The sequence below is a fragment of the Fusarium musae genome, chromosome 2 (assembly GCF_019915245.1).
Source record: "Fusarium musae strain F31 chromosome 2, whole genome shotgun sequence".
Taxonomy (NCBI): domain Eukaryota; kingdom Fungi; phylum Ascomycota; class Sordariomycetes; order Hypocreales; family Nectriaceae; genus Fusarium; species Fusarium musae.
In genome coordinates, this window is record NC_058388.1 from 1368516 (window position 1) to 1389182 (window position 20667).

Sequence of the window (20667 nt, forward strand, 5' to 3'; positions counted from 1 at the left end):
TATCATTCATAACCCGTCATTGATTGGCTACAAGATTGTCAAGCAGCAGCTGACAAGAGAAGAAAAACGAAAAAGAAATCCCGACTCAAGGTCCATTGCATCGCATCTGTCCTTATATTTCACCAACTAAACAATATGCCCTTCCCAGCCGCTATTGTGGGAGGCTCAATACAGAGCACCCGAGAACCAAATGGTTCAGACTTCATATCAACATTGAGACCGCGTGAACATAACATTCCGCATTGCTTTGATGCGGAGAAAATGATAAGACGATAATAGTACACGTACAGCCAAACCAGCAGCTGACTCAAGGACTGACCTAAGCGCCAGGCATGCGAAGGATAGGGTACAGAGAGGATCCCTCTCGGGGAGTACCCAGTTCTCTGGGAGGAGCTTGAGGGCTCTTGGGGTCAACATCCATAGCGTCAGAGTGGCTAGATTGTGGTGATTCGTTGTCTTCCACGAACTCCTTGCGCTCCAGGCGTCCACGGACATACTCGCGAAGAGTCTCGATGACTCGCATGTTCTCGAGCCAGCGGTCATACTGCTCCTCACGCTCACGGGTGGCATCACTGACATCGGACTCTGAAGAGGGAGAGCCAACAGACAAAGCAGACTCGCTAGCCTTGGGAGTGGAAGCACCACTGGTGTCCTCGTGAGGCAGAGGCAGAGGGCCAGCACGAGCTCGCTGGAGCATACCACCGGAGTAGCGGCGACGCTCGCTGCCGTCAAAGCTTGGGCCAAGAGTGGTTGTAGCAGAGTGGCCGAAACCCTGGCTAACAGCAGGGAGGCTTGTGGGGAGAGTGGGGTACATGACTGAGGCAGTCGAGCCGTGGCGGGACTGAGGAGACATGGCAGAGGATGATGGGCTTGGTGAGTGACCAGATGTGTATGACATGGAGCTGGAGGGCGGTGTAACAGCAGGAGTGCCGGTAGATGAGATGGCCGTCATAGGCGAGGCCATGCTAGCGGCAGACACAGGCTGGTAGCCGTCAGCTCCGACATGCATGCCGGTAGGAGACCTGTGAGAGGTAGGAGGCGAAGGAGTGTTGCGGTAACCGTTGAAGCCGTTTTCAGCGTGGTGGATGTGGACACCAGCAGTAGCGTGGTTGGCATTCTCATAGATAGTGTCTTGCATCTGGCCAAGAATGGTGTCGATGTGAATGAGATCCTTCTGAGTTCGTGCGCTGGGCATTGGCAGGTAGTATTGCTGAGCCAAGGGGTTCTGGCTAGGGGTAGGACCAGCGTGGACCGGGGCGGGAGCAGGCTGAGGCATGTACTGCTCGGTAGCAGTCATAGGACCGTTGGGGACTGAGAGGTTGCCATGGAGGGGCATCAAGGAACGGCCAATCTGGGCATAGGACGAAGGATCGATCTGTCGACGCTTGGCGCTGCCGAAGAAGTCGTCAACCATGTCGTAGGTGCGCTTTCGGTCATAACCGCCAGCAGCAGCGCTGTATCCAAGGTGCTCGGTACGGGCATTGTTGATTGGAGGCTGGTTGAAGTAGAGACCATAGTTGGTAGAGGGCTGGGGAGCATAGTAACCGCCACTAGGATGGCCTGCCTGATGAGCAAAGGCAGCTGCGTTAGTTCGCATCTGACCAGTGTGATCATAATAGCTAGAGGGGCCTGGAGGCGGATTAGCCTCGAGGGAAGGAAAACCGGAGGACCACAGCCGTGGACTAGAGTCGAGATGAGACATACCCTTTGGAGGCTGTGGCCTGTAGTTGAGTCCACCTTGAGGATCCTGGGATGGGCGAACAAGTACAGAGTCATCGGCATGGGTCTGGTATGCGTGTGAGCTTAAGTGTAATTCATAGATGTGGGTTATAGTTGTGGTTCTTACCTTGACATGCTTCTTCAAGTCCTGAGGACGCTTGAAAGACTTGCCGCAGAACTCACACTTGTGAGGCTTGAGAGGAACATGGACACGGATGTGCGAGGTGATGTGATCTCGCTTGACCGTGGTAGTTCGGCAAGAGTTCCACTGGCAAGTCAAGTTGAGGTTGTTTGTGCTCTTGCGACCAACATGGCGCTCACAAATATGCTCCTGTAAGAGGTCAGTTTTTGAGGCTCGTGGGTGATGTTTCAGTATCTTACGTAGAGAGCCTCGGGAGCAGGGAACTTTTGGTTGCAAGCATTCCATCGGCAGATAAGGTTATCGTCGCTTGATGTCGAGGGAGCAGTGCTGCTCTGGGATGTATTAGATGTTGCGCTAGGCGCAGGCGTTACAGACTTTGAGTCATTGGCACTGCCAGAAGATGAATCTCCTGATGATGAGCCCTGCTGTTGTTGTTGTTGAAGCTGAGGCTTCTGCTCTGGAGCCGGAGGAGACATGACGGCAATACAAGGAAAATGATTGTAATAATGGGATAGATATCTGATCAAGCCCACTGAGTGGCGATGCTGTATAACTGACTGACTGACTGACTGAGACTAAGTCAGCGTGTAGAGGGTCTTGCTTTAGTTCAACAAGGGTACGATGGGTGTCTCTCAGGGTAGGGTCAATCAAAACTTGTCGAAAGGAAACAAGTTGAAGATTGATTGATAAAGACGGATGATTACAGATGAATGAGATGTTGAAAAGAGAGTTCGTTCTTGATAAATGAGTGACGGGGGGAGTGAGCTCCCTTTACATTCACCCAAAACTCTTGGACAAGAGAATGAAGACGGCGGGATTCTTGGCGGGTCTTGGCAAAAGTCTTGGCAAGAATCAGAGGTACTGACAACTGACAGGTACACGATCGGCCATACCGGCGTGGTGGTGGTGGAGAGTAGCTCTTGGCGCGAGCTACACCCAGTTTGATGGCAGATTGAGAGTGCCAAGCCTTGGCACTCTTGGCATTCTGGGCACTGCCCCTCATGTGCGTCGTTCTATTGGTCTTGTCCACATTGGCCTCACACAAAGCTGGCCACCTACTGCGTCAAGCGTTTTGTCGTTCCGTCACCTGAGCCATTGGGATTTCGGCCCTGACCTGACACCCTTTCACTCTCACTCACCTTGTACATACATAATACTCTTCACCTCACCCAGGGAGTCTTTTTCGGCGGGGGCCAAATCCGAGCGAGAAGAGACAAATGTTGTACGAGAATTGAAAATGCTGGGGTTGCACGAATGTGCGGGCATGGAATACGCTGCATGCGGAGTTATTTTAAGCAGGGGACAAGCAGTTGATTGATTGATTGAGTTCGTAAGCCCAGGAGAGTTCCGGGTCTATCGGGGAACTGTTATCCCCCGTAGTCTAACGTTAATATCAACTAAATTTGACAAAATCTGCCGGAAGTGTAGTTAGTAGGCTCTTTCAGGCTCTGTTATACCCAGGGCAGGTTGTGGTATCGGATAGTGTGGAATTGACCTCTTCCGATAGATGAGTCAAGAGCACGAGACAACAAAGCACGCAACATTGATAATACGTGATAACTCCTGACAATAGAGAAAGAGGCGTTCAAAACATACCAGACTCTAGCAAACACATAACTCGATCAACAACTGACCTGACTCAGGGAACCCTTCTCTCTGCTCGATAACCTCATGTCATCAGCCAAGCCAGACTCCCACACAACCAAGCTTTCCGCCCATCTGCTCTGCCCAAGCACCAAGTCCAGCGTCTCGTCTCTCCCATTTCACTCTTGTTTGTCCTTATTTTCTTCGCCGAGACATTTAGCCAAGACAATATTCTCCATTTCTTGTCAAGCTTGGCCCCATACTGCCAAGACCCTCTTGGCATCTCCTTGCCAAGACAAGTGCTCTTGGTCGTTCGCCTTCTCCTCTTTTCATGTACAGTACCTTAGGTACCTTATTAGCTAAGTACGTACATACGCCAAGAAATGTTGAGCCAAGCACACGTTTTCCCCTTGTTCACTCACTACTACTACGTAGGTTAGAATGTGATTATGCTTCTTTTCCCTGCCGTTTACTGCCTGCCTGTCTGGGCTCAGATTTAGTCGATCGCACTAAACTTTGATCATGTATGTACAGTGTGATGCTTCGGTTCAGAATAAGTGAGAATGTTCTCTGCATGTGTGTATGTATGTGGTAGCCAATAAGTTACCTACTGTAGCTACTGTGTAAGACTGTTCGAAATCAGCTCCGATTCATGTTTTTCACCTGGGCATCTGACCGGTTGGCGGGTCGGGTCACATAGTCAACGCTTCCCCATATTCATTCTCCATGTTGACATGCCTAGCATGCATCTTTAAACAAGATATCACGTCTCCAAACATCCGAGATCTCTTAATCTGTCCAGTTGCAGCACAGTATGGTAAAATAGTAAACAACGGGGTTGATAACGCTCAGCAGCATCTCCATTATTTGCCGTTGAAATAACCTGTTCCTCCAAGCTCGACCAGGAAAAGAAGGACGCCGAGGATCTAAAACCATCGTTGCCGCAATGGGGAATCGGAGATGAAGATACGTCCGTGAAATGCCCAGAGAAATACGACGCAGCCTCGTAGACCTGCAGGTTTTGCCCTGGGCCATCGTCATCCAGTCAAGTCAATATCGTTCAACCTTCCAAGCGCTCTTACACAGTCCTCTCCACCGAGTATCAAAATTACATCAACAATCACTAAACAAATCCCGCACTGAAGATTGTATGTATATTCTCCTCCGTCCTCCGCAGGAACAGTTCCCTATTCCCCGAACTATTACCCCAGACCAAGCACCACTATCAGGCCAAGCGAAAGCCCAGGGAGCGCCCAGATAATGCCCAGAACTCGAGCATCCCACTCCTTCTGATGCCAAGGTCTTGGTGATGACGACAAACGGTGGCAGTGCAGGCCAAGAAATGTCCGAGGTCTTCTCGTTCTTGTCTTGTGAACATAAGCCTGCTCAAGCTTTGTAGCCAAGATCAAAAGTGCTTTGGTAATCACCTCATCGAATGTCAAAGCCAAGATGCCAGCGGCAGCATAAACCAAGATGATCGTCTATTTTGCTATTACCGGCTATCAATGCTTGTTGTTTCCTTGGCGTGACGATACTGCTTTGTGATTGAGGGAAAGAGTCCGACTGGTGAGCGGTCTTGGTGTTCAGTGCAACAGGCTTGATATCAGCTCCACCGAACTCGAGAATCATATTGGCTCATAATATCCCAACTTCATACACTGAACAAGTACATACCATACATAGCGACGAGTTCAAGAGGCCTCCAGTTCGAATTGTTCAACCGTGAGGCAGATGATGAAATTGTTTAGGGTAGGCAACAACAATGTCGATTGTATCAAACCCCTGCCCTGTCTGCGTCGTTATTCATGGCATCGACATACATAGACTCTCTCTCGGTTTGTTTCTTATCCTGGTGCATGCATGATGGGCTTGAGCAATAGTTGACTCTATTGTCATTGTTCTTTGAGAATTAAAAACCTGTGCTGTACTCTACAAGCCCACCCATCACCGATCGGGAGTAAACACCACTTACACGGGTTGCCATTCATCATACTCACTTCGTTTTGCTCAGTCATAGCAGCTTAACAAGAGAAAAGGATTGAAAACACAGAAAAGACATGTCCCAGCTTGCTGCTTCACCGCGAACCAGCATACCACACACACGAAAGGACGATTACGAAATAAACTCAAAAACATGACCATTCACGTGACTGCAGATTATCGCTGTCCCCATCGATCGAATGACTTCACTTCTCTCCGTCGCAAAACTCTTTCATTATAGTTTCCTTCAACCTTTCCAATATGGAACATGATTGATAAACACACTGGCTGAACACGAGTTTCTTATTTATAAACTCTGATCTCGCCATTCTATGAAGGTATTATCACATGATTTGTTTCTTCAATTTTTTTCAACACCACAATACAATTCCCAACCAATTACGAGATTGATGCCATATTCCCCATCGGCCTCGACCGACCAACCCCCTCATCTTCGCGTCAACATCAACATTCACATGTGCAATGCTACAGACACTCCATGTGGAAACAAAGATCAGAACTTCCATTGGTAAGCTCAAGAGGCTTCAGATACTAACGATCAGGAAGCTATCTAATCCATCGCTCCAATATGATTTTACTCCTTTTTTCAGTCTTTGTGCCCCCGGCAAACAAAAGACGCGAGGGGCGAGCGTGTAGCGTTCGAGCCCAACTGGTTCCAGCCATGATATCATATCCCTATATGTTGTGTCAAGGGTTCATTCATGATGCCCCTTTCTGTCCCTTTTCCTCCTCTATCTGTTGATGATGATGCGTTCCCCACATCAGATGCCCATAAAAGTTGATTAAACAAAGATTCGAGAAAGTTGCAAAACGAGGACCAAAAAAAATTGGCCACAACTGCCCACGAATGGTATAAAATAATCGTCGTCATAATCCTCCACATGATGTTGAAGTGGTAGGATCTGGTAATGATGCAAAGCCAAACTTGGGTGACCGGGTATTGTAAAACAAATACCCCAAGGAGACGACTCAACATCGGAGACCAGCCCTGCCCGTCAAGGGTGTTGTCGTGTCGCTCAGAAGCCAAAGCTCCCGGCATAAATATGCGCCTCGGGGCCAGAATGGAACAGCCCCCATGGAGCGACAGGAATATCAAGTGACGGAAGCGAACGCCCCAACAACTTGTGTCCCCTCAATAATAAGAAATAAGACCCGGGTGTTAGAATATTCCATCTCTGGGCAACCGAAAAGTTTCGGGAGACACCCAATCATGGGAATATTACCCGTATGCTGACCTTCCACAGCCGACGATGATTCACCTGTCGTGTAGACAGATGCCGCCGAGTACCAAGACGCCAAAAACCAAGCCCCTATTAAGAAAGCGAATAGCCCGAAGAAAAACGTTAAGAGAACCGTGTCATCGTGATAATAATAACGATCCAGAGGTCGCCGCCTCGGTCATTGGTGTGGGCCGACACGGCCTCTCCTTAAGCCAACCAGCCCCCTGCCCCGAATCGATCGCCTTCAGAAATCCCGAAAGCCCAAAAAACGCCGTGCATGCAGGGAGGTATTATACAGAACCGAGTTGGAGGAGGGCCTCGACGGCCTCCCGCTCCTGTGCGTCAGAGGTGCGCGCCAACGCCGAGAAGTCGATGTTGAGTGTTTGAGGTGGACGAGCCATGCCGGAGCTGGCAGAGAACGAACGAAGTCCACCTGGTGCATATGCAGAGGAGGATCGGAAACCATGGTCCGTCTGAGCTGCCGCCTGGTTGGGGTAAGACTCGGCTCGAAGAGCAGCAGCCCCCATGGTAGCCCAATCCTCGTCGTCCGTCGCGTCCTCAGGATCATCGTTCATAACGACATCATCATCCGGAGCCTCGGAGCACGAAGCGGATCCAGATCCATCCATGGACATTTTGTCGGCCTCGTGCTCCATCATGTAAATGTCGTTATCATCATGAGAATACTGCACCGAATCCCCGTTGCTTGACGCAATGCTAAGTCTGGGCCGGTCCTGACCCCTACCGCCGATGTTGCCGATGGGGATGCCTGCGCCGTAGGATGAAGGAGGAGTTCCTTGTCGGTTTCGAGAAGGCTGTCCTCGCTTACGAGCATCCCATCGGCCCCATCCCACCTTTTCAAATTCCACCTCTCCATCCAGTCCGCCTCCTTCTCCTCCTCGTCCCTCCAAAGCTCCCACGACTAGTCTCCGCGCCTTTGTTGGGGGGATTCCAGAAAACCCGGGTACCGAAGTGGTTAGGTACCCCATGATGTGTCTGATAGCCAGGGGGCCATGGTTGAGCAGGATCTCTGGCAGGTGGTATTTGGCGAGAAGAGAGCCAGTGATGGCACCCGAAGCCTCGAGACCAGGCGAGATCGAACGTCGTCGATCCGACGGCTCATGAAGGTCCAGGTCTGAGTCAATAGGCTCAAGCTTGGCCTTCTGGAGCTGCGCCTTGAGGCCATGAGGCGGCAGGTTGGGAGAGATGGAGTTGGGGGGAGTAGGAAGGGGTTGTTGAGATCGTGTCACAGTCGCAGGGACACTCCGAGCCGCTACAGCAGTTAAGTTGTCTCGGCTCAAGGAGGCCTGGGAGATATCACGAGCAGCCGCTGCCATGGTAGCCATGTTTACCGAGTTTCGGTCTTGATTGTATGCGCTTCCGAACGAGCAAGTCTGAAAATGGGAAACTTTGGTCAGCGATTTTTATCTTGAGAAGGAGATAAAATTTGCGACGCGATCTCTGTGAAGAGAACGAGGTACTGCTGCCCTGTGGGAGCGGTAAAGAGTTGCGGTCATGAGAAATGGAGCCCGGCTCGCTCTCGAGTCACCGCGGTCGGTCGGTGCACTGCGTCAGGCTAAGGTGAACAAGCAAGGTACGTACCTATTCAGAAGCCTGGTGCAAGGAGAGCTTGCAAGACGATGTTGCTGAATGGCTGGTATATGGCTAAGTAGGGCAGAGCTGGCGCGATAATCTGGACTGTGACAAGAGACTCTTGTACGAATCTTGTGGTTCTTCTGGTAGTGTTGTTGTGTTTGATGAAAGGAACATCCAGGGAAGGGGAGGGAGATAAGTAGGTTATGTATATGAGTGTGTGACTGACTGACTGACTGACTGACTGACTGTGACTGAGCATGAGCAACCGTGTGTGCCCTGCCCAGCGAGTTTGAGGCCGGTACGTACTTGGGCTTGCACTTACATACACCTCTGTACTGTAGGGTTTGGTGCATTCAGCACCTATCGCGAGGTCAATGTGCCCTGTCTCTGCCTGTTGGAAGGCAATCCTCACCTCAAAACAACCTAAGCACTCGGGGTCGGGTTGGCGGGTGCCATTTTTGTGGCCTGTACGTGCTAGAAGCACACCACCCTGAACTGACAAATCACAGCGCAATCGCAGGCCACAGCCCCCAAACGGGTTAAAACCTAGAATTCATTCGTCTGCACCCCCATGTTTGGCCAACTTTTTTGGAGGTGCCTTTATTTTTAGGGGGCGTGTCCCTCCGGCGTTGGATGATAAGGTTGATTGGGAGGATAAGGCGCCTTGAGATAGGCACTCACAATCACAATCAATCATCCATACATTTGCTAGCAATCTTGCACTTGCACTCGGAGGCTGGCTGATAGTTGAGACATGCAACCCAAAGCCATAGAAGAAGCCTGGAACCCAGCAAACCTTCCCCTTTCCCTCTGATTCTTCCACGCTTCTTTTCTTCATTCCCTGCCAAAAGTGGCACTCTCCTTTCTTTCTGCTGGTCCATGTGAAATTGTTTTTTTCTGTTTTTCATTTGCTTCTAATTCCCAAGCATCTGGTAGTCTAGGGAAACGAGAGGATCCGGGCCACAGCGCAAACGGGGAAGCGATCCGGCCCAGCCAAACGAAATAAATCGCCCGTTTCATGCCCTAGTGAACTCCAGCTTGGTTCAGCGCAGAGCCCACGATATGGCTCGCGCTTTTTTCGCTATTGACTCCCTTTTCCAGTCTCGTGGGCTCTGTAAGGATGCTTAGTAGGGCATGGCCACCATGGATGGCGCAACATCAAATGTCGGCTCAGCTTCCGGATGACACAGATCAATTCTCATCATGAAAGAAAAGCAACAGGGAGGGATAATACAGTCACACTTTGGACGGGCCCGGCTCCGGTGCTCTGCTCTAGTTCCGGACCTCGGGGCTTTACGGCGCACGGAGACGAGGGCATAAATTCACTCCACCATCATCATGTGCGGCATGTTGAAAGGCTACTGGAGACTTGAGACGGAGGGAGTCGGGCATTTGGCATCTCTTCTCAGATTTCCGAGGCTGCGCGTCTAACTAAGCGGCATAGGTATCGATCGTCATACTGCTTTTCTAGCTTGAAGCAGGGCCTAGCAATGAACCCCGTGTTTGCGACGGCTGGCTCTGGTTTCTCGGCAGGATGGGGCTCGCTTCTCTCTGGGCAGGTATCTGTCATGTCAAGTTATGCTACTGTCTCCAATTTTTGCAGAGTCTGGGGATTCATTAATTAGTCGCAGCTCTATTACTGAGCCGGTGTCAGTCTTAGCGTGTAAGGGACACCACAGTGCTCCCTTTTGGCCAACACCTTAGGCCACGGGGCCCAGGAGATTGGGGTAAGGTTGTTGGAGTTTATCGATGTTAGTCACTCGTCCAAGGTTGTGGCTGTTCGCGATTCAACATCAGCCACCAGATTATAGTCGCCAACATTCCATCCCTCCATCGCCGTCGACGCGACTTGACTGGATCGACTTGCTTGTGCGGTTTATTCATCGGAATGGTGACTCAACAGAAGGGGAAAGTCATCGGCGTCATGGTTTTCTATTCTTGCTTGTGGAAACGTGGTCGTCATGACATGCATCGCAGGGACACCCATGGAAGCAATGCTGATCGTAGAAAATACCTGCACTCATCAGGCTCATGCAAGAATAATGCAGGCACCCTTTAGTATAATTCTGCAACAAAGGCATGTAAGTCTTTGTGTCCAACTCACCTCTGTATGAGTTTCTTTGGTCCTCTCACGGAATCAGCGGGCCCTGTTAGCATTCATCGACAGGGGTAAGGGTCCCTCCTTTCTTGGGAACGTGAAGAAGTCATGACAAGCACCAGCAACGGATCAAATTTCCATCATCATGCCCTAATTTCGTCCGGCTGTTGTTAGTGAGCCCTTGGTGCTTGAAAAGGAGGACTGAGATAGGGCATCAAACTTGAATTTCTGGAATATTGTTGTGTGCCTAATTTGACACGTACCTGCGTGATCCAAAATCTTTGTTCGTAAGTTTGTAGGGCTAGAAGCATGAGAGAGGCACGCTCCCGGCGAACCCAAAGCCACCCGTGTTCCAGCTGTGGCATCCCGTGCGTATCGCGATGGGGGTGTGTTTCTAAAACCGTATCCAAGGCGTAGGCACACCTGCCACTGCTCCCGTGGTACTGTTTTTGAGATATTGTTCATACGGTCCTCTTTTTGGCTTGGCTTTGTGCAGTCACTTCATATCAAGACTCGCCTCCCTTGTGACCTCGCGGGCGCCTGGTGCTGGCGTTATTTGTGGTGAATAACCAGCCCTAATCATGAATTCCAAAGATACGACACTGCCATCGAGTTTACCGGCTTGACCGAAGTACTCATGTATTCACTTGAAAGCCATACCAGCGTCCCACCCACCATGTCCGCATTCTCAAGTTGTTCCTTGGCCAATCCCACGTAATCATAGCCATTCTCGGAGCCTTCGTATTGATGTCGATGGCAGTGTCCAAGTTCGTACATAGATGCACTCGCGTACTTTCTCCATTTGCAAATTAAGGCAATTTGTTGTGTCAGATGTACTGGAATTCGAGTACTAACACATCATCTAAGGAAGCCATCCTTGATGTGTTACTATCACGTTGCCAAGGTCCTTTTCTGTGATTGGACTCACGATGCCGTCAGTATTACCGACTCAAGTTCGTCACCTTTCTAGATGCCGGTATCGTCGTCCAACAGCGAGCCTGCTTCAGATAGTGGAGGCACCGACCAGCCGATGGATCATGGCGACAAAGCCTCCCCCCTCTCGATGCTTCATTAAACCAAGGAAAATCATCCTTGGGCGCCAGTGTGACCCGTCATCCATTGATAAAACCCCACGTTGGACAACGCTGCGCCGTGGGCACCTCATAAAAAAGCCTCTTCCCCGCGCATCGATAGGGAAGAACGGAAGGGATGCGGACTCAATCCATCAATCCCGTTGCCCCGCGCTCTTGAAGCCCGAGGCTACGATATCGCGTCGTGCGGGGGCCGGTGGCTCCTGTGCCGTTGGCGATCCCGTTCTATCCCGCCCCGAAGACCTCCACATTGAGTGACCTCGTCCATTCGTTCCCAACCAGGTGGTTGACGCACAAAGCTTCCTTGTCTCGCCTGTCTATTACCGAGTTCAGCAGACTCGTCACTGCCATGCTTACACCACTGTGACTCTTTCGGACATGGTTACAGCTCCAACTGAGCCAACCCCGCCGCCGCCAAGTACATCTCAACTGAGGGGTGGTTTGATACATATGCCGCCGCCATGTTTCGAGGCCATCGTTGACGATACCCAAATCACATCATTCAGATCGTACGTGTGCATGATCCACCTGCTGATAGGCTCCCAAGTCGGATTTGAATCTCACAACTTCACAAGTCTAGCGACCCACAAACGAGACAATGGGGGTGCAGGTAGGCTCGTAATGTCGTCAACTTCCAAGGTTGGCAGCTCAACCCCAGATATCTTGAAGATTGCCCGAGTTCTGAGTTGTGAGTGTGGCATCAACTAAGGGTTTACATGCCCTGAATGCCGAAAGCCCGAATCTCACGAACCAAAGACAAACTCGCGGCATGCCTAATTGATCAGGTCAGTGACACGATGGACCGAGTTTGAGCAGCATATGGGACATACCGTTCGTAGGACTCCTAGTTTCTGTTGGGACTGCTCGAATACTTGCTTGTACTGAGCGAGGCTTTCCCGTAAGACGACTTCCTTGTTCGTTCGACCTTCGCAGATAGCTTTCATCTTTATTTCCATCTCCTTCCGGAGGAATGGTTTACCAAGGCTGGTTTCGAAGTTCATTCGATCAAAGCCTAGGATTAGAGCCACTCCAAGCTGTGTGGGGACAAAGACTTTCAAGCCGCCTCGGCCACCAGATGATGATGAACCACCGCGTCCACCTCTGGCACCTCGACCGCCACGTCCACGTCCACGACCTCTTGTGGACGTACTTGTGTCCGCATCCTCATCATCTGCCGATGTTGGACCTGATCGGCTGATCGTAGCGACATATTCCCTGTCCTGGATCTTCTGGATATGCTCGGCCATGGTAGCATCTGTGCCGATCCCATTCGCATCCATGAGAGCGATCAAATCGGCTTCCGTCAGGTAACCAGGCGCTGTGGTCTTCCCTTCCGTCATCATAGCCTCCGTTGGCTGAAAGCGCTCACCTTCTGTGAACTTCGGAAGTTCCACTGTGTTATTCCATTTTTCGTAAATGAACACATCAAGGTAGTTTCTCTCTAGTACAATGACTCCATGAGCATTAAAACGCTCCTCTCCAAATTCGAGCTCAACATCAGTCGCCATACCGTGGGCATCATCTGAGCAGCAAGCAAGAAATCTGCGAGCGACATACTCATATAAACGAGCCTCGTCGCGACTTAGGACGGAAGGCGAGGCATATGTGATAGGGTGAATAGGAGGATGTGCTTTGTCGTCATGTCGTCCCTCTCTTGGTTGTTTGAAAGCACCACTGGCGAGATTCTGTGCAAATGGGCCCCATCTCTGATCGCTGGTTTGCTTCTCAACCAGAGCACGGAGATTCATCCCTTTATCGAACCGGTCTGTTTCCGTTCGGGGGTAGCTGATGAACCCTTTGTTATATAGACCTTCAGCAATGGTCATGGCCTGCTGTCCGCTCATCTGGAGTAACCTCGTCGCAGCCTTTTGTAGTTCAACGGTTGTCAGAGGCAATGGTTTGAACTTTCGAGTTGGTTTCTGCTGAACTTTGGTCACTGTCGCTGTTTTGGCTGCAAGGCATCTCTCATAGAGAATCACTGTGGACATTCGATCGAACAGCCTGTTCCGTAGCCAGATGAAATCGACTTTTTTACCGTCTCGGGTGTGCATTAGTTTTATGCTCCAGAACGGCTCAGGAACAAAGTTTTTCACACGAAAGTAACGATCCACGACAAACCCAAGGGTTGGGAACTGGCATGATCCTGAAAAATCAGCAACATGTCTAGAGGGCGGTGGCCAAGGTACAAACCATAACTCAGAGTCAGCTTCTCCATAGGTCCCCCAAGAGGCCGTAAGTTGTTTGTGAGAAAACGGGTGAATGCATATCCAATACGAAGATCCAGCTCGATTCTTGCAGATACAGCATGGACCTGCCTCTCATCCAAAGTCGCAAGGTTCTTGGCTGCTGAGATAACATGACTGTTATTGTTAGTAGGTACCCCATAGAATAGGAAGACACGGCGACGTACGCTCGCTCGACATTGCTGAACCTTGCTCGTAAAACCTGGATACCAGGTTTGCCCTTTCGTGCGGCTTCCACGATTTCATTACCGATGTGTTCTCCTTCACGATCACAATCTGTCCAGATCACCAGAGCTTGGGCATATCTTGCTTGGGATTCTAAATTCTGGGCAATTGTCTTCTTGTCCTTTGAAAGGTCAATACCGTTTGCCTCCGGATCAAGATAGGAACTCTTACTTCGCTGATGGTCGTGACAATAGGGGCGGTGAACAATGACTCTGGAGGTGGCTGATACCAGTTTTTGTGAGCTGGAGTAAAGTCGACGTTGGTTAAGTGTCCAGTGACACATGTCATGGTAACGGAGCAATTGCCCAATTGACGACCAAAGTCGAAATCGAACGAGTAGTTCTTGATGTATTTGTTTCTTGTATTGTTCTATAATTTCGTTAGCGAGGGGTTATTGTTGTTGCGCGTTGGATGGTTTCTACCGTTTCAATACGACCCCCAGAGAGATGTGTAGCCACAGCTTTGGATATAGAGGGCTTCTCAGCCACACAAAGGACTCTCATCTTGGAGGAACACAAGTCTTTGTAACTGTTTTATATCTCTGATGCAATTTTCCCATCAGTCGTGGCGATTAAGGTACAGGAAGCGAGTGGAGAGTTGCCTCAGGCTGCCCGGGAGTGCAGACGAAGTTTTGCGTTGAGGCAAGCACGATCGATGTGCATAACAAGCACGGTCAACTAGGCGCGTTTGCAGCAGAAATAATTTGCTGCCATAATCTCTCAACAATAAGATTTCAGCAGTTATTGGAATTGTTTACCGGTTACCATGATAAACTGTTTGCTGAAGCACCTGTAGCCTCGATGTTTACGCCAACGCTCTGAAGCTCATTTTTGATATTCACGGTGAGGAGGGAAACTTGAGGTAGGACCAAGGTTTGTTTGACGTTGAAAATTGAGTTCCAGCTCCGGGATTAAGCCTCTTCAGTGGCTTACAGGCGGGTAACCACTAGCCACAGCGGCTGAATCCGTTTAATCTAGGGGAGTGTCACCTAGAAGCTTAGTGGTCCCACAGACAAGGCGGGAACCAGGCAACGGGAGGTGTCCTTCCAGGCTCTGGTCTAAAGTAGTTTCCACCTGGAATTGACATCTATGACGCTATTGAAGCTGTGCATCGCTATAAGTAAGTATTAAACCAGCTGTGCTGCTATCATATCGAAGTTTCCAAATCTGAGATCAACCCTCGTCTCATCAAGATCAAGCATCATGTCTCTCCCATTCGTCAAGTCCATTGAGGACTGCGGCGAGTATGCCAAAACAGTCCAACCTTACATTCCGGAGCTCTATGCTCTTCCTCGACAGATTCTTGACAACATTGCCAGTCCTGATGGGCTGAGGCAGATTTATGTTGATACAAACCCTCTCATATCAGGCTTTGCCATTTCTATTGCTCTCGGCTTTGTCTTCCTCGTTGTCTCCGAGATCAACAGAAACTACTCTCAAGTTGATCGAATGTGGTCGATTCTCCCAAACTTATACGTCGTCCACCTCTCAGTCTGGGCGCGTTTTGCTGGTATTCCTTCTTCGCGAGTTGACCTTATTGCTGCTGCTACAACCCTTTGGAGTGTATGTGTCCTCAGATCTCATTCGTTCAGTCATCGCTAATGCTATGTAACAGTGCCGCTTAACATATAATTACTGGCGTAAGGGGGGTTACAATAAAGGATCTGAAGATTATCGATGGTAAGTAGATCGTCCACTCATAACTCTTCAGTCAGCTCATATCATGCAGGGCTATTCTACAGCAATATGTGCCCCGATTTGTCTGGTTCCTCTTTAACGTCACCTTCATTTCTTTCTACCAGAGCGTTCTGCTCTTCAGCTTCTCATGCGTGCCTGCGTATGCCATTCTCTGTTCTACCAAGTTCGAGCAGGATGTGACCTCTGCCGATATTGTCTTTGCTCTGATCATGGTCGGTCTCGTCTACAGCGAGTGGGTTAGCGATGGTCAGCAGTGGGGTGAGTATTTCGTGTGCTTTGATGTTTAGCAGCCTAACCATTGCATAGACTACCACGCGGCCAAGCATCAGTACCAGGCCGAGGCCAAGGTCCCCAAGCAGTTCAAGTACTCCCAAGCGGAGCTTAACCGTGGCTTCAACACTTCTGGCCTCTGGGCTTACAGCAGACATCCCAACTTTGCTGCAGAGCAAATGATTTGGTTTGTGCTATACCAGTGGAGTTGCTTCGCAACCAAGAACATGTACAGCTACACTTTCACCGGCGCTGCTGCCTTGATCCTCCTCTTCCAGGGTTCAACTTGGCTCACTGAGCTCATCACAGCTGGTAAGTATACTGAGTATCCCTCATACCAGGAACAGGTTGGCATGTTTTTGCCCAAGTCCCTTACCCCCTACAAGACTCCTGGGCCAAAGATCATTCGGACTAGCGATATTGCTAAGAGGATGGAGAATAAGAAGCAAGCTTAAGTTTGCGCCTAGATACATTGCCTATTGCCCTTTAGTCAAGAGCGCTGGCTGCGGGGTTTTGGCCAGCATAAGGCAATGTCCAATTTCATCATAGTCTAGGTAGAGGAGTCAGTTGCATAGTTAGTCTATACTCTATATCATGGTCTATCGTCTGTCTATTGCTTCTCTGCCAGTCTAAGATCGCTGAACTTGTCAGCGTAATGAGAGGGCACAGCAATGGCATCGGCCTTCTCCCAGTCTTGCTTCTTGTTCACACCAGTCAGGACATGCAGGGTTCCACCTAGTCGTCCCTCGATGCCGAACTTAATATCAGTGTTGAGTCGGTCACCAACCATACAAGTTCGAGAGCGATCGAGCTGGAACTTGCCCTCAACAGCGTCCATCATAGCTTGACTAGGCTTACCGAGGGCCAGGGGTTGCTTTCCTGTGGCGTGAACCACAGGTATATGGCAGGATCCAGCTCCGAGGAAGAAATCGTGGTGCATCGGCAAGGTTGAGTCGACGTTGGTAGCAAGGAAGATAGCTCCCCGCTTGATGTAGTGCATGGCATGGGCATACTTTAGGTAGTTTACGTGATAATCAAGACCGCAGAGAACTACTCCGACCTCGGGGTCAAGTAGTGAGCCATCAGCAATACCCTTGAAATCGTCATTTGTGATGTCTCGTCGGAACGCTTCATCTGTGCCTCCGATATGAGGAACACCTTCAGAATCAAGTTCGTGCTCGATCCCAGCTTCTCCGATAATGAAGACCTTGCGCTTGTTCTCGGGTAGCTTCAAGATGCGTGAGATGTAGATCGCAGCAGAGTAGCTTGAACCGAACACATCATCCTTCTCACTAGGGATACCAAGGTTGGTGAGTTTATTTAGGTATTCATCACGAGACTTTGTTGAGTTGTTCGTCACGAAAACTGTTCTCTTTCCTGTGTCGATGTAAGCCTCATTTTCAGATCGTGAGGATAGTAAGCGAACCCTTTGATCTTAGATATTTGATGGTCTCAGGGACTCCTTCATACACATGATCACCAGACCATAGGACACCTGGATGAGTCAGCTTCTGGTTCAGCTACAAATCGTGGTTATGTACCATCGCAATCAAGCAGGAAGACCTATTCATCAGTGTCAGTTGAGGCTCGAGAGGTACACGAGTAAATGACTCACGTCGAATTTGTCGATGAACTCGCTAACAGCAGCAGCATCTCCGCTGATGTACTTTGGTGACGATGCCATATTGTATGTAAAATGGCCAAATGAGGACAATGATTAAATGATCGACAATATGTTCTGTTGGTTGATTCAAGATAGGTCATCAATCATTATCAACAGTCTGACTGACTCGGCCAATTGCTTAGTCATAGCCACTTACTCGTGGAGTTTCTTGTGATGTAATTCTTCGGGAGGTGGAAAGCGTGCGGGTCTACTAATAAAGAAGGTTACTGTACCTATCATGGTCGATCATGACGATGTATCCATTTTCTCAATTTATTTAATCGCTGTAGTCTTCTTGTAAGGATCAATGTCGAGTGAATGATATAGGGTAGCATGCCATGAAAATCCAGTCATTTTTGTAGTCTCCCTGATTCACTGTTTATCTTTTTGCTATGTCGCTAGAGGAGGTAAGACAATCTAAAGTGTTAATACTAATTAATAAGAGACTTGGGTAAGTTTTTACAACCTTGGGGTGCTTCTTCCGTATACATAAGAAGGAGCATCATTTCTTTCTCAATGTCTGGAGTCTTTGCTCTTTGAGGATACCTACGTTAGGCATGCAAAGATAACAACTCTGTATCATCTGCATCTCCGACCTCACTTCTGAAGGCACCAAAACCGATTAATTGGTCCAAAGCTACTAAGAGCCGCGAGCCCGTTCCGTGTGGCGACCGAATCTCCAAAATTGAAATATTTCCAGCAACCACTTCATTGACTTTCAACGACCAGAACCGATCTATTATTGGCTCGTCAACTCCGCCCTGAGTAATGGACCAAATGGACCACCCTAATCGTCATCGGTGGATTTTCTACAGTTCCACGTTTTTTAATGGAGACTTTTTTCTGACCTGGAGATAACGGGCTACATCCGTCTTCGGTTTACCTTACCTTGTGAATTTTTTTTTCTTCACTCGCTTGCTCCGAAGCGGCGAGATTAGAGTCTCCTTACTCGTCAGCTGGACTTACAGACCGACAAACGTAACCGAATCCGTGGAATACAACATCCATTCACCGCTCTACTCTCCCTGCCCTGGCTGCCTGGTTGCTTCCGTATCAGAGAGTGGCGCCCGTGCCCGTGGACCCTGAAGCTAGGAGACTCTAAGGGTCCCACAGCATTTCTGATCGACGACAGGAGTTTCCACTTGGTTCAGAAAGAGAAAGAATTGATAACAGACCCAGATGGATACCTACGTAATTATAAATATCTACAAAAACCGTGTCGAGCTGCCTTTATCTTGACTCTTGATTTTAAAACTTTTCATCATCTCGTATAATTTGTGCTGTTATTTTGAGCAAACAAGCGCAAAGTATCCTCCGAAACCAGTCACAAGACCTCGTCACGATATCACAGCTATCAGGATATCTATCCCCTAAAAACTTATATAAAGACTGTCTCACTCAAACATTTTCTTGACCGCACTCATCACACAAAAATAATTAATGTTTTGAGACCCAAGCCAAATCATATCTCACTCAAATATCTCACAAAATGAATCCCACCGCGCCAACAACCGCAGCTCCTACCTCTGGCAACGCCAACAGCTACTTTAGCATTCACAAGACACAATCCACAGAGACAACTCCTGTGTCAACCCCTGGATTCAAGAGCGAGGAGTTCGACCAAGCTGGTCACAAGATTCCTGCCCTCAACCGCGAGTTCCCCAAGCCTACAGAGGAACTCGACATCCAAAGCATGCTTGATCGTCAACCTGGCCGGTGGACCACCAAGGGACAAATCGAGGCCAACCAGCGCCGAGCTCAACATGCCCGCAACGAGGAAGAGATCAAGGCTCAGCGTATGCGAGACTTTGAGAAAGCCAAGGAAGAACTCCGTTCTTCATGGAGGTTCTAAGCCACCTGCCCCAAACTTCACCCATGGAGGACTTTAAAGCTGTATCGGTTTACATAATATGAGAGACCAACTGGCGCATTGTTTTCAGGGCTATACCAAGAGTTCAACGATTTACGACACTACGAATAGACATTAGAGATCGGGGTTGTACGATTGAGAATACAGGACATATAGATTAGACGGAGAAGAGCATTTGCATTTCTAGCAATTAGAGTTTCAATATGAATTCACTTTTGAATAGTGCAATATTCAAGCTAGGTCTGCAACGGACAGAACACGTCCACCAAGAGTGAAACCGTAACCAACAGCAGCAGCAAAAGTGATGAGGTTGAACAAGGATGAGATACCGTGAAGCATGCCAAACTTCTTGTTCAGGGCCTTCATTTGATCACTTTGAGGTCCATCAGCATACCACTCCTTGCCATCTCGCTTGACTATAAATTATTAGTAGTGTCTCAAATCGACCCCGTGAAGATCAACGCACCTTGCCCACGTCGCTGCTTCATGACTTCGACTGTCAAAGGCAAGAAGACAAGCAGATTGACAGCACCAGTCAAGGCCATTACACTGATAGGTAGCAGGGAGTGCCAGCGGGCAAACTCCGATACCAAGCCAGCAGGACCATTTGACAGACCAATCAATGTGTTTCCGGGATAGGTTAAAGCTAGAACACCGGGCAAGACAGTCTGGAGGCCGAAGTAAATGGGGAAGAGCTTCTGCTGGATGGCAGAGAAGCTAGGACGGTCGACCGTCCTGAACATAACGATACCATTGATGAAGGTCTGCTCGTCTGTTAGAATTGAAATGTTTGTAGCCTTGGGAGATACGTACATGGAAGAAAGTCGTTCCAAGTAGAGTTCCATAGCTGCCGTAGGGTTAGCGATGCTTTTCCTTACTGCAATTGACTTCACAAACTCATAGAAACTTACGTGATGATATGGTAAGGAGCCGGCGAGAAGGCCACTGCCTTTGCTGTGCTTGCCATTGTTGCAATTCCTCACTTGTGAGTGTTTGATGAATTGTATCAGATCTAACTTGCCGAGACACTGAGGTGTTTCGATAGTCATGATATCACATCTAGTCACGTGATCGTACAAGCTCCATATTGCGTTGCAGTCTCCATGATCTTCATGATCTTCATGATTCAAGAGATCATATGCATGTAGGTAGGTACTGGAGTTTTCTTTTTAATTACCCGGTGCCTGCTCTTCTCTTGCATTTCTGGTGGCTTAATAGACTCATCCAAATAACGGTGTTCTATCAGGC

The 20667-nt window shown here is 49.1% G+C and overlaps 7 protein-coding genes across 7 annotated transcripts; 2 read left to right on the forward strand and 5 right to left on the reverse strand.

Moving 5' to 3' along the window:
• Window positions 1-319: 319 nt before the first annotated feature.
• J7337_002378 (uncharacterized protein) lies at window positions 320-2337 on the reverse strand (the record flags this gene model as incomplete). Its single annotated transcript, XM_044820108.1, has 3 exons — window positions 320-1786; window positions 1847-2050; window positions 2101-2337. 3 exons carry the CDS (start codon window positions 2335-2337, stop codon window positions 320-322), a joined length of 1908 nt encoding a protein of 635 aa, XP_044684408.1.
• A 4619-nt stretch (window positions 2338-6956) lies between these two features.
• On the reverse strand, window positions 6957-8012 carry J7337_002379 (uncharacterized protein; the record flags this gene model as incomplete). The annotated part of the gene is made up of 1 exon (XM_044820109.1): window positions 6957-8012. The coding sequence occupies one exon, from the start codon at window positions 8010-8012 to the stop codon at window positions 6957-6959; it is 1056 nt and encodes a 351-aa protein (XP_044684409.1).
• A 4182-nt stretch (window positions 8013-12194) lies between these two features.
• J7337_002380 (uncharacterized protein) lies at window positions 12195-14202 on the reverse strand (the record flags this gene model as incomplete). Its single annotated transcript, XM_044820110.1, has 4 exons — window positions 12195-12224; window positions 12282-13594; window positions 13642-13811; window positions 13862-14202. 4 exons carry the CDS (start codon window positions 14200-14202, stop codon window positions 12195-12197), a joined length of 1854 nt encoding a protein of 617 aa, XP_044684410.1.
• Window positions 14203-15121: 919 nt separating this feature from the next.
• J7337_002381 (uncharacterized protein) lies at window positions 15122-16341 on the forward strand (the record flags this gene model as incomplete). Its single annotated transcript, XM_044820111.1, has 3 exons — window positions 15122-15481; window positions 15661-15874; window positions 15923-16341. The coding sequence occupies 3 exons, from the start codon at window positions 15122-15124 to the stop codon at window positions 16339-16341; spliced, it is 993 nt and encodes a 330-aa protein (XP_044684411.1).
• Window positions 16342-16496: 155 nt separating this feature from the next.
• On the reverse strand, window positions 16497-17570 carry J7337_002382 (uncharacterized protein; the record flags this gene model as incomplete). The annotated part of the gene is made up of 3 exons (XM_044820112.1): window positions 16497-17263; window positions 17313-17406; window positions 17502-17570. The coding sequence occupies 3 exons, from the start codon at window positions 17568-17570 to the stop codon at window positions 16497-16499; spliced, it is 930 nt and encodes a 309-aa protein (XP_044684412.1).
• A 1468-nt stretch (window positions 17571-19038) lies between these two features.
• Window positions 19039-19401, forward strand: J7337_002383 (uncharacterized protein; the record flags this gene model as incomplete). Its single annotated transcript, XM_044820113.1, has 1 exon — window positions 19039-19401. The coding sequence occupies one exon, from the start codon at window positions 19039-19041 to the stop codon at window positions 19399-19401; it is 363 nt and encodes a 120-aa protein (XP_044684413.1).
• A 249-nt stretch (window positions 19402-19650) lies between these two features.
• Window positions 19651-20386, reverse strand: J7337_002384 (uncharacterized protein; the record flags this gene model as incomplete). Its single annotated transcript, XM_044820114.1, has 4 exons — window positions 19651-19835; window positions 19886-20183; window positions 20233-20266; window positions 20331-20386. 4 exons carry the CDS (start codon window positions 20384-20386, stop codon window positions 19651-19653), a joined length of 573 nt encoding a protein of 190 aa, XP_044684414.1.
• Window positions 20387-20667: the final 281 nt, after the last annotated feature.